The following is a 12041-nucleotide window of genomic DNA, read 5'->3' as shown; positions in this document are numbered from 1 at the left end:
GGTGGAGGGAGGGAGAGGGAGGGGTAGACCGAGGATGAGGTGGAGGGATGGAGTTGAGAGGTATATGAGGGAGGGGGGAGTGAGTTGGGGGGAGGGTAGTCAAATGGTGGGTGACAGAGTGACTTGGAGGCGTTTTGTCTGCGGCCACCCTTTGCGGGATTAGGGCGTCGGGCTATAGATAGATAGATAGAACTTTCAGCTTCCTCCTCCTACACACTGTCCCAAATTCATTCACCAAACCTTGCAACTCCCATTCATCTTCACTCAACAATACTGTATCATCAGCAAACAGCAACACCGGAAGCTTCCAAATCTCACCCTCATTCAATAGGGCCATCCCCACATCCACTGCCCTACCTTGCACCTCCTTTACAACCCCATCCATATATATATTAAACAGCCATGGAGACATCACACATCCCTGTTTCAGTCCCACATTGAGATCAAAGAACTCACTCAGCTCACCATCCACTCGCTCCGTAGCCCTAGCTCCCTCGTACATACTCTTCACAGCACTCAACAATTTCCCCTCCACCCCATATATTCTTAATACCTTCCACATACATTGCCTATCTATTCTGTCATAAGCTTTCTCCAAATCCATGAAGGCAGCATACACTTTCCTTCCCTTCTCTAGATACTTCTCCACTAAACATCTTAGAACAAATATCTGATCTACACACCCTTTTCCCTTCCTAAATCCCCCTTGTTCTTCTCCAACTAGCTCCTCTGTCATACGCCTAACCCTATCAATGAGTATTCTACCATATATTTTACCAGTCACACTAAGAAGGCAAATACCCCTATGGTTACCACATACTTCTCTCTCCCCTTTTCCTTTGTACAGAGGAACAATTATACCTGATTTCCAGTCCTCTGGAACCCTTCCCTCTTCCCAAGCCAATCTACACAACTTCCATATCCACTCCACAACAATCTCACCCCCATACCTAAGCATTTCACCACACACTTCATCAATTCCTGGGGCCTTTCCCAGCTTGATCTTCTTCATCGCTTCCACTACTTCCGACCTACTGATCTCTTCCTCCCTCCGCTCATCTCTTCTTCTCCCAGCCATTCCCCAACCACTTATACTCACACTGCTCTCACTCTCTACATTCAACAAATCCTCAAAGTGCTCCTTCCATCTCCTCAATTTCTCTCTCTTCTCCACCAACAATCTATTATTCCTATCTTTCACTCCCCTACTATTTCCCCTTTCACACTGCCTTACTTTCTTTACCTCCTTCCAAAACAATTTCTTACTCTCCCTCCATTTCACACTCAGATTCCTCCCAAACTCTTCATCCACTTTCTTCTTACTCTCCTTCACCAGTCTCTTAACCTCCCTTCTCCTGCTCACATATACCTCTCTCTTCTCTCTCTCATCTTCTCCCCTACCTCTACTCGCCAACCATTCACCATATGCCTTCTTCTTTTGTTCCACAGCTCGTTTCACCTCATCATTCCACCATGCTGTCCCTTGCACACCCTTGCATCCCCTCCTCACTCCACAAACCGCCTCACACGCTGCGCTTATCTCTTCCGTGAATATCTTACATACGTCTTCCACCCCTTCCATCTGCTCTCGCTCATACCTTCCCAATCTTTCTTCCACTATGCTCTTATACTCTGTCATTTTCTCACTATCTTGCAATTTCTCCACACTTCTCACAGGAGCTATCAATTATTAATGCAATAAAAGTCCTCCAATCTGACCACCAATAATATAAAAATCCCAATACTCCGAATTAGTCAAAGTGAAAAATTTTTAATTTTTCTGGACTTTCTTCATAGTTTCCTAGCCCATTTTTCAATTTGTCTGGGCTTTATCTAAGACTTTAACTGACTTGGACTTGCCCTTGGACTTGGATGTACTGTACCTGCCTGCAACTATTCCTCTACACTTCTATGCATTTCCAGTGAGTAAAACAATAACCCATATAATTTTAAGTGTTTATTCATTGAACATGTACATATTTCTAATGTTTTCAAAGGGCCCTCCCAATAGTCTGAAAAAATCAATAGTCCGAAAGACCCTAGGTCCCCTGCGTTTTCAGATTTTGGGACTTGTACTGTAGTATAGTATCCAAAAACACGAAAATATCGGAGGTCTCGGCACTAAAATTTTACTCGCAACTGCTATATTGTGATAAAGGATTTTGTGACTTTCTGCCATGGTATCATCTGCTTTGTCATGTTAGTGGCAACAAAACATTATTTACCAGGATATGCTTCAGACTTTTAAGTTATTGCTCATGGGAAGAATTTTTATAAATACAATTTATATGTTACACCAAAGTAGGTGGTGGCATTCATTATATATACATTACACTTAGGTGGGTGTAGAATGATGTGCAGTGAAGGTGGGTTATAGATAGGCTGGGAAAATGCCTTAAAGGAGAGGAAGCAAAAATTGTAGGGTGGAAAAATGTACTTCCACATCCCTTCATGAATAATGTGTTGGAGTTTCTGACCTAATATTTCAAAATTATAATGCACCTCAGTTGCAAAAAAAACACTTCTGCAGGTCTTTATTAGGAAAGTAGTGCAAAAGAATTTTGATGACCAAGAAGAGCTATGGTATACTGTACGTGTTATGTTCCATAATTCTTATTAATTACATACTTTAACGAATACTTGTACATAACAAGCCTGCCTGTAAATATAACACTAAATTGTTTCAACTGGGAAAGTACCAGGGTTGCTATAATTTCTGCCTATCCGCGGCTGATAGCTGTTAAAAAACGCAGTACTGTATTTTCAAGGGTAACCCAAACATTGACTCCGCCACAATTTGCCCATTTGACCGTCGAAAAGGCGCTTAGCCCATCTTACATTGGATCCGATCGGATTGACCATAGAAACACAATGATGAACTCCAGTACCGGTATATCTACAGGATCTTCTCGGCCCTAGGCCTGTGTAAACCAATGAAGCCATCAGTGTATCGGTGTAATCAGACTTAGATAAGACTGATGCTTTAATTCGAAAGTATTTTTTTTGTTTATTCATTACATATTTAAACGTAATTGTAGTTATCGTAAATCACTCATAAAAATAAGATAGACTATCCGGTAATCTTTATTTCGTAAAATCTTCAAAATAGTCAATAAATGCCAGACCAGAGTTTTCCAATTTTATCTATGTAACCTGCAAAGTATGGCCTCCGTAGCCTGTCATAGTAATGTCTGATATAGTTTACACATGAGCGGAAGACATCGTTTCTTAAAACATTAAAAATGAAAATAATGATTGGCGCCGCGGTATGACTTCTCAAAGCAGCCCAAAATTAGGTAGGTAGCACTTCAAAAGTATCCCAGTTATGTGGACAAACGCGATGCTGGCAACATCGGTAAACATACTAAACGACCATTGCTAGGCATTTTTGGCCGCCAACATTTTGGCGCGCAGTTTGTCGAGATAAGAGGAACCGGATTGGATGCCACAATGAATTTAAACAACTTTTTCGTTTTCTCCCCTTTAGAAATATTTGCTAATAATGGATTAGCTTTAAAAAAAGAAAAAAAAAAACGAAGTTCGGCTACTACTCAGATTGCTTTACTACGTACTATTAAAAGTCACTATTTTAAAAAAATTAATATTCAGTTGTCTTTTGGGCATTCACATTTTCAGTTGAATTTATGAATGGCGAGATTTGATTGCTTGTGGTGATAGGTCAGTGTAATGTGTATCTCCTCGTCTTTACATTCTGAAACGATGGACGAAGCTTTTGAAAGTAACCTTCAATAACTTCGCATGAATGTGTATGCCAGCTGTTTTTATTGATATGGTATATAGAATCGACTTTATACAACATATGAATTACATTATCCTTTCCTGAATAGTCCTCTTAAGTAAGAACGAAATAAAAATGTGAACTGTAGCAATGCTCATTCTGAAATCATTGATCACCAACCTTGAGGAGGGTTGTGTTCAGTTTAGAGAGTAGTGATTGGTTCGTTTAATTTACTCCTGTAGAATTGTGGCGCGCAGTTTGTACCTGTGAAGGGAAGCTGAGGCCGTCTGAAGTTTGCCTCTGATTGCAGGGAAAAGGAGGCGGCTAACAAGAATAGATTTACCGAGACCAAGAGTAGAGATGAAGGGACCAAGAGCGAAATTCACAGTGTGTGTGGAGGGCAACATTGGGAGTGGCAAGTCCACATTGCTACAACACTTCTCACAGTTCAGGGATGTGGAAGTACTGGAAGAGCCTGTATATAAATGGCGGGATGTTCGGGGCTACAACTTGCTTGTAAGTACAGTACGGTACAGTAAATGACCTTAAGAGGTCGCTATTTTTGCGGTTTCAGACAGCCATACCTCATGGTTAGATTTGATAGGTTAGATCTGTGATTAGGGTAGATAGACAGGATTAGGTTTACTTAGGTTAGATAAAGCCACAATAGTAACCTTGACTTCACAAAACTGCAAGTTTGCCAGGGTATTTTGGTAATTATCAAGAATAATGTGTTGGGTTAGGTTAGATGGACTAAATTGGTTGCATCAGGTTCTGTACTGGAGTTTTGCAAACAAGATTGGTTGGTACCTAACCTAACCTGTAGGGATGGTATTGTTCTGGACAGTTACTGTAGTCGCGGCGAATGAGCCGGAAAGTTTCATCATTGTGCCCTAACAATGTACCGGTCAACAGTACATCCGATTTTGTGTATAATATGATATGCATAGTGTACGCTGTAGTGAACATTGACAACTGTTTCGTATGTGTATATTATACATGAAGTTGGATGCACTGTCAATTGGTAGGTTGCCAGTTTCATGTACAATATGATCTGCATTGGAAACAGTTGTCAGTGTACTGTACACTATAGTGTATCATATAAACGAAATTGGACGTACCGGTGCTGTTGACCAAGAGATTGCCAGGGTGCCATATTGAAACCTTCAGGCTTACTGCCCCAATTAACCATTTCTAGGCATCCTGCTGACCACTCTGGTGGTACTGGTAAGAGTACTGTACAGTACTGTTTTTATTTACTTATTTTTTCTCCACCCAGAACAATTTCATTATCACTATGAGTCTTGAAAAAATTACCACACTAAATACTTTATTAAAGCCGATAAATTTATGCATGGAATTAGTTACAGTAGCTAGGGGTATTTAAATGAAGTACAGTATGCATGGAATTTCTGATACCCAGTGTATTTTTCAAGGTTTTTTTATTTAGTTTATAAAAGCTTCAACACGCATACATTGGCCTTGGCCACCTAATGACGGTACTTAATGTTGCTTGCTCGCAGGCGGCCTCCCTCTTCGTTCCCTTATCCCTGAAATCAGCTACAGACTTACACAATTGTCTCATAATCTCATACAGATGTACGATATGTGTGTTTGATGTGTTGTTTTTGCATATTTGTTTCTTATTTTTGTTTATTTCTTCAGTCTATCAGAGGTAGACTGCGAGATAATGCTGATTTTATGTGTACGGCGTGCCGGGGTGAGCAGGTGGAGATTGTCAGACGTGAAAGGATTGAACTTGCTGGTGAATCTCTTGAGTGTGTGGAAGAGTTTTGTTATTTGGGAGACATGTTGTGTGCTGGAGGTGGGGCTGGAGCTAGCTCTGTGGCTAGGGTGAGAAGTGGTTGGAAGAAGTTCAGGGAGCTCTTGCCTCTCCTGACATTGAGAGGGCTCTCCCTACGTGCTAAGGGGTCTTTGTATGCAGCATGTGTTAGGAGTGTAATGCTGTATGGCAGTGAGACCTGGGCAGTGAAGGAGGAAGATATTTGCCGGCTCAGACATACAGAAATGACAATGATTAGGTGGATGTGCAGTGCGTCCCTGCGTCCAAGGCCTGGAGGGGCTGGGTTTACAATGGAAGTGTTGAGAGGTAGGATGGGACTGGAGTGTATTGGTGTTGTGATGAGGAGAGGTAGATTGAGGTGGTTTGGACATGTGGGGAGGATGGGGGATGATAATTGGGTGAGGAAGGTGAGAAGTGTTAATATTGGGGGTGGGGTTATGAGGGGTAGACCGAGAAAGACATGGGACGAGGTCATTAAGTGTGACCTTAGGGTTAAGGGACTGAACAGGGAGGCTGCAATGGATCGTGCAGCGTGGAGAGCCGCCATTAGGTGACCAAGGCCGACACATGCAAGCATGTTGGAGCCTTTAAAAATGAAACGAGTATTGCCATGTACCCTTGCAGGACCTGATGTACAAGGACCCATGCCGATGGTCCCACACATTCCAGTCATATGTGCAGATGACGATGCTGGAGCTACACCTCCAGCCGACTCCTGCCCCTGTCAAGCTTATTGAACGATCTCTCCACAGTGGCAGGTCAGCTTATGTGATGTACTTATACCAAATTTTTGTGAATCATGGTTTTATTTTGCATTCCTCTGCATTATTCTTTGGAAAATGCACCCCGCTCCTGTTATTTTTATCTGAAATCTTGGAGTATGCTTCAGCAAGACACTAAACTTTAAGGGGCGTATGTAGCAGATTCTTTGGCGAAACTTAGAATTTTAATATCCAGAATGTGTGTGCTTTATGGCAGCTTTAAACCCTCAGTATCTTGACACACCCATGCATTCATTATCCGTGTCGTAGACTACCAGTGCTGTTTCATTGTGGATTGGTCTTCTAAATTATTTGCTGATAAAAGACTTCATCAGTAGCTATACTATTGCTCAGGGATGCCAGGTTTGTTTTTAGTCTTCTTCCAAGGACTACTGGTCCATTCTCAGTTGAATTACATTCGCTTCGAGTACAAAGTAGGATTGATTTTAAGCTGTGTTTAATGGTTCCAGGTTTGTTTGTGAACCTGAGTATCTTGCTTAGATGTTGTTAGCTTCACTTATGAATTCTGGAATTACTCTGCATAGTAGTGATGATCCCCCACATCTTGAGGAGCCTAGAGTAGTAAGGAAATGTCCTTGTGATTTACGATCCTTTTCCTATAGAGCACCCAGATTATTTACTAAGTTCCCTGTGTCTTTAAAAGGCTTCTACCTCTGGTGTATTTTAGGATACAACTGAAGAATTCTTAAAAAAAAAAACTATGACCTTTTTGATGGTACTGTGATGGAGTATTACAGGGTTTAATAGGTGGTGCAGTGATACAAGCTGATAGGGATGCAATGCTGTGAGTGTTCATGCATTCTTTAGAAGAAATTTTCACTGTATATTAAAAGTCTCTTTATGTAGAAATACACAATATGTCTGTTTATACTTTATAGCCAGATGCATTAACCCCATGATTATGGGGATAAAGTTGTGGGCACATATGGTAAGGGGATATTTTAGTTACCGGTACATTAAGCTTTAGGAGTACATGTATTTCACCCATGAGCACCTGGAGAACAAGCATCAGTGTACCAGCACTCCACCCATAGGTAAAGAGTTACCCTAATAAATCATCGTCACCATCATCATCATCCACAGTTAGAGGGAGGACTTAGACTTTCCTACTTTTTTTTTGTTTTGTTTTTTATATATACCCCTAATGTCTTCATGAAATATTAATGATGTATGCTTAGAAGGCAAAGGGCACAGAAGTTTAAAACAAGTTTGCCCATTTTATATGTAATCAGTGCACAGGGGATTGCAGTTTTGGCATAATGATAGTGTATTAGTATCAGTTAATTGCTGGTTTTAGATGCCATAGTACATTATTAGTTCCACTAGGTTTCTTGATGACTAATGTTCCTTGGTTTTGCAGACACTGTTTTGTGGAGAATCTATACCAGTCTGGCAAGATGTCTGATGTAGAGTTTAGTGTGTATTGTGAGTGGTTTAAGATGATAACACAGCATCTGGATGTCAATGTTGATCTCTTTGGTAAGTGAATATATACAGTACATATATTTTTTTAACTATGGTAGGTATTTTCTCGGAGACAGCAGTGTATTAATTAAGAGGACCATTGTTGAAACTGAGAAGTTTTGAAATTCACCCGGTATGCTGTTTTTCCATACCACATGGAAAAGACTGTCAGATGTCAGCAGTTTGTCATCATTGTCTGTATTTTCCAAAGTAAACAAAGAATCATCCCAGAAGGGGTTAAGCTGCAACAACATTGAGGCTGGTCAGGAGCAGGGGAAACATCTCTCAAGCCTGGTTTCTGTCAGTATTGTGCCAAATGATTTATCCCTACCTCTCACTAGCAAAAAAAACTAAATTAAATTTATTAGAATTTAATAAGAGCACACTTTCTTTCACTTCTTAACACAAAGTGAAACAGTAGTTGGTGTACCATTGTAACACTGGGTTCACTCAATTGGTCTGTACTATTATGTTATCAGTGTCTCATTTGCTTCCCAGTGTACCTGAGGACGGACCCCAAATTACTACATGAGCGGATCAAGAAGCGAGCAAGGAGTGAAGAACAAACCATCCCTCTGCAATACCTAGTTGACCTCCACACCCTTCACGAGCAGTGGCTGGTGGAGCGGAAGGAAACATCTCCAGCACCTGTACTGATCCTGGATGCAAATGATACTTTACCAGCCATGTAAGTTAAAGGCCTATACTCTTGTCAGTTATGGAGACTCCCTAGCTGACTTGCTAAGTTATTTTTCTCCATGGCATTTAGTTTTCTCTTACATCCTACTTACACATTCTTTATCAGTGTTACCAAGCTTTAGTTACCATACACTGAAACATAAAGGTATAGTGTTTATAAATCACTAAGGATGAAGTGCTATAAGACCTCAAACGTTCCAGAATACAATCCAACGAGGGGTGGGTTTTTCACGTATTGTATAGCAGGTTCTCTGCTAACTAAAGAAATGCAGGTGCATTTAAGTTATTCACCTTTGGAAGTTTTCATTCACCATTTATCGTAATTGTGAACTTTATTCCAGTCTAAGGTGGTTTTGTTGGATCTGCAAGAGAAAATATGAAATTGAAAGAATTGTCAAGATCATCTCCAGTGAAGTGAACCATTTAGTCATTCAAGTCTTCAGAAACCTAACAGCACCTCACAAGCGTAAACATATGCATGTACCGGGTATTGTATTAATAGATGTGTTTCACAAGATAAGTCATTCAGTCATCTACCAAATTAAAATGGGATGTCAGACTGAACATGTGTTTCTCCATACATGCATCATCCAAATAGTTCAGCTCCTTATCATTTGTATAGTATCATCCTGACCATGTAATGTGGTGGTGGTGGTTAAGAGTGATTAGAGGCTTGAGTTCTGGAATGATAGCCCCTGGGTTCTGTTTGGTGATTAGCCATTAGGTGTTGTTTGCATTTAGATCACCAACTGTTGTTATGTTCAGGATGTTATGGAATGAGATGAGGGGTGGGGTAGCTATATCCTGGGAGAAATGAAGTGGGTGGTGATATGCATTATATTGATTTTGCACTGTGTTATGGTTTATATACCGGTATATATATATATATTATATATATATATATATATATATATATATATATATATATATATATATATATATATACTGCCTATATAAAGACTGAGTATTGTCCAGAATCACATTTTCATACATTAATATCTTTTGAGATACAGTATAGTGTAGCAGGAGCCAAGACATAGAGTTTATGTAATAACAATGATAGCAATGTGTGTCAGTAATCGAGCCGCTACCTGAAGTGATAGATAGGGGCTTCTCGCCTGACACAGAGCAAAAATGAGGATCTGAGGATCATTTGTCATTAGTACTAGCAGGTGATTGCGATATTCCTCACACAAATGTTGTTTTGCCTGTTCACCATGAGAGGTTCATTTTGCCATTATGCATGTCTGATGGAGTTATGTGCCAAAAGAGGTTCCCTTTTTGTCATGGTGAGGCTACTAAGTAATGTATGTGTGTGAATGTATTTTATGATGTTTGTATTATCAAGAACTTATGATAGGCTTTGGTGTTACTGGGAGTAGGAAAAGGCACATGTGATTTTATTTCTGTTTGTTGTAGGCTGGACTGTGATGTGATGAATTGAATCTGTGGAACACCATCATACAAGGCCCATACCAATTTTCTTTTTATTTCAGGTACAAGAAGTTTGAGGAACACACTTCTGAGATTTTGTGTCGCAAATTGGCAGGGAGTGCACCCAAAGACAAAAATACACTGCCTGCTGCTCATCCTGCATCCCCTGTAAAAGCTGTGATTTAAGGCACTTATGAAGACTTGGTATATAGTTACAAATTTTATTCTTCATTATCATCATCATCATCATGACCTCGTTTTCCCCACCCAAGGATGGTATAAATTTTATTTTCCATTTTAATCAGCATCATCACAACTTCGTTTTCTCACCCAAGGACAGGATGTGAGGTGGAGTCTAGAGAGCAGGGGGGGGAGGGGAAATTAAAGGAGAACTAGTCAACAGCATGCCCAGTTAAATGGGCCAGACACCTAATTCAGGCCATTGGAATTTAAACTCCAGCCCACAGGCATAATCTTTCATATTTATGCACTTCACATTACCTGTCAATTAGAGTCACTTTGATGACCCTTGCATCGCCACATTAAAAATGGGTACCAAACCCTTTGTCATTCACTCATCATCCAGACATCTTTTTCCCACCTAATGATGAGGTGATATTGGTTCTGGGAAGAAAGGGGGGGAAAATTGATACAAGGAGAACTAACCAGATACTGCTTGTTAAATGGATCATTTTTATCCCCATTACGCCTTTGGAATCCTGGCTGTACTCATTTAAAAAAAAAAATCCAACCACCTCGATCCTGTCAGTTCCTCACCCATTGACCATATCTCTCCATCTTGGTCCGCCATACTTCCACCTTCAAATTTGCACAGATAATATATAATTTTCACTACTCTGTTCACATCCAGTATAGTCATGTGAACACCGTTTAAGGACACATTCTTCAGCTTTGGTATATACAGACTTCCTTACTTGATGTTTTCTGTAAGTCATGTAATTCTTTATTTTCCCCACTTCCTGCAGTTTGCACTTATTCCTTAGTTATTTCATTTCAGTTGCTTTCTTTTCATTTTTATTATTTCATTTCAATTGCAGACTTTCAATTTTTATGAAGTACTAATGTCTCACATGCATATGTTACTCTGGGTACTAATTCTTCGTGTATGCCTCTTACAGATGCCAGGCTCAGATCTGTGTTTCGTTTCAAGATCTTCATAACACCAACCACTGTCCTTCTCTTTGCTACTATATTTTTCATTTCTTTTTACAGTTACATCTCTTGTATGTCACTGCATCCAACTGCTTAAAACTCCCTTGCCTCATCAGATCTTTCTCCATTCACCATCACTTCATATTGGAAGTTGCCTTGTCTGAACAACCAACACTGTGCAATTATCAGCATTTACCTTTAAAGCATATTGCTCACAGGCATCCACAAAACTGAACTCTCTGCAGAACACTTATTTGCTATTAGCAAGTAACACAGTATCATCTCCATACCTTACATTTCAGATACTCCACCCTCATCCCTCTCCCCATAATTCAAGATTATATCTCATAGATCCATCTGTTGTGTGTGATTGTGGTTGTGGTTGTATGTTTATGTTTACCTTATAACAAACAGCCATTGGAACATAACACTTCTTGTCACACTCCAGCACTTATTACAGGTGAGCAGGCAAAGTTTAATGTCAGTGTATGGATGGAAAATTACAGTGAACTGCTTGATGTCATGTTTTTCAGAAGCTAATAACTTTTTGCCTAATGAAATTAAAGTAATAAATTTTTCACTAGATGCTAGATCAATCAGTTTGGTTTTGTATATCATGATTCACAAAACCATTATTAAACCATGACAATGAAATTTGTGCAAAAATGTGCCTCATACTGGCATTAAACCACTCACTTATATGCCCCCCTACCATTACGCAGACTTCACTACCGTCATGAAAACTGTCAGTAGCATTAACCAGCATTCCATTCATGTCATTATCATCATCTAATAATAATAAACATGAAAAGCATTCCATAATATCTTTGTATACCTTGTTATATGCATTTTTGAAGTTCAGAAATGTCTTAAATACTTCAGTTCTTTTCACAATCTTTCCACTGTCTTATCACAAGTACTGGATGTACACATGTAGCCTTCCCCA

General features: G+C 39.8%; 1 protein-coding gene across 2 annotated transcripts in view; it reads left to right on the top strand.

Moving 5' to 3' along the window:
- The window catches only part of LOC145399980 (thymidine kinase 2, mitochondrial-like), a 60999-nt gene extending 50842 nt beyond the window's left edge, over positions 1-10157 (top strand). Inside the window, exons 2-6 of one of the 2 annotated variants that reach the window (XM_080272480.1) lie at positions 3982-4255; positions 6168-6301; positions 7686-7804; positions 8288-8477; positions 9985-10157. In XM_080272480.1, coding sequence (XP_080128606.1) covers positions 4100-4255; positions 6168-6301; positions 7686-7804; positions 8288-8477; positions 9985-10108 — 723 coding nt within the window. In that variant the 5' untranslated portion in view covers positions 3982-4099 and the 3' untranslated portion in view covers positions 10109-10157. Of the gene's footprint in view, positions 1-3935; positions 4256-6167; positions 6302-7685; positions 7805-8287; positions 8478-9984 lie in introns of those variants that run through there. The other variant, XM_080272479.1, reaches the window with a different exon arrangement.
- The last annotated feature ends 1884 nt before the right edge of the window (positions 10158-12041 follow it).

Source organism: Coenobita brevimanus, chromosome 51 (genome assembly GCF_032717465.1).
Source record: "Coenobita brevimanus isolate Jiangsu-jjx chromosome 51, ASM3271746v2, whole genome shotgun sequence".
In the NCBI taxonomy this organism is placed as follows: Eukaryota; Metazoa; Arthropoda; class Malacostraca; order Decapoda; family Coenobitidae; genus Coenobita; species Coenobita brevimanus.
The sequence above is the reverse complement of the archived record's forward strand: the minus strand, read 5'-3'. Positions and strand labels throughout refer to the sequence as shown.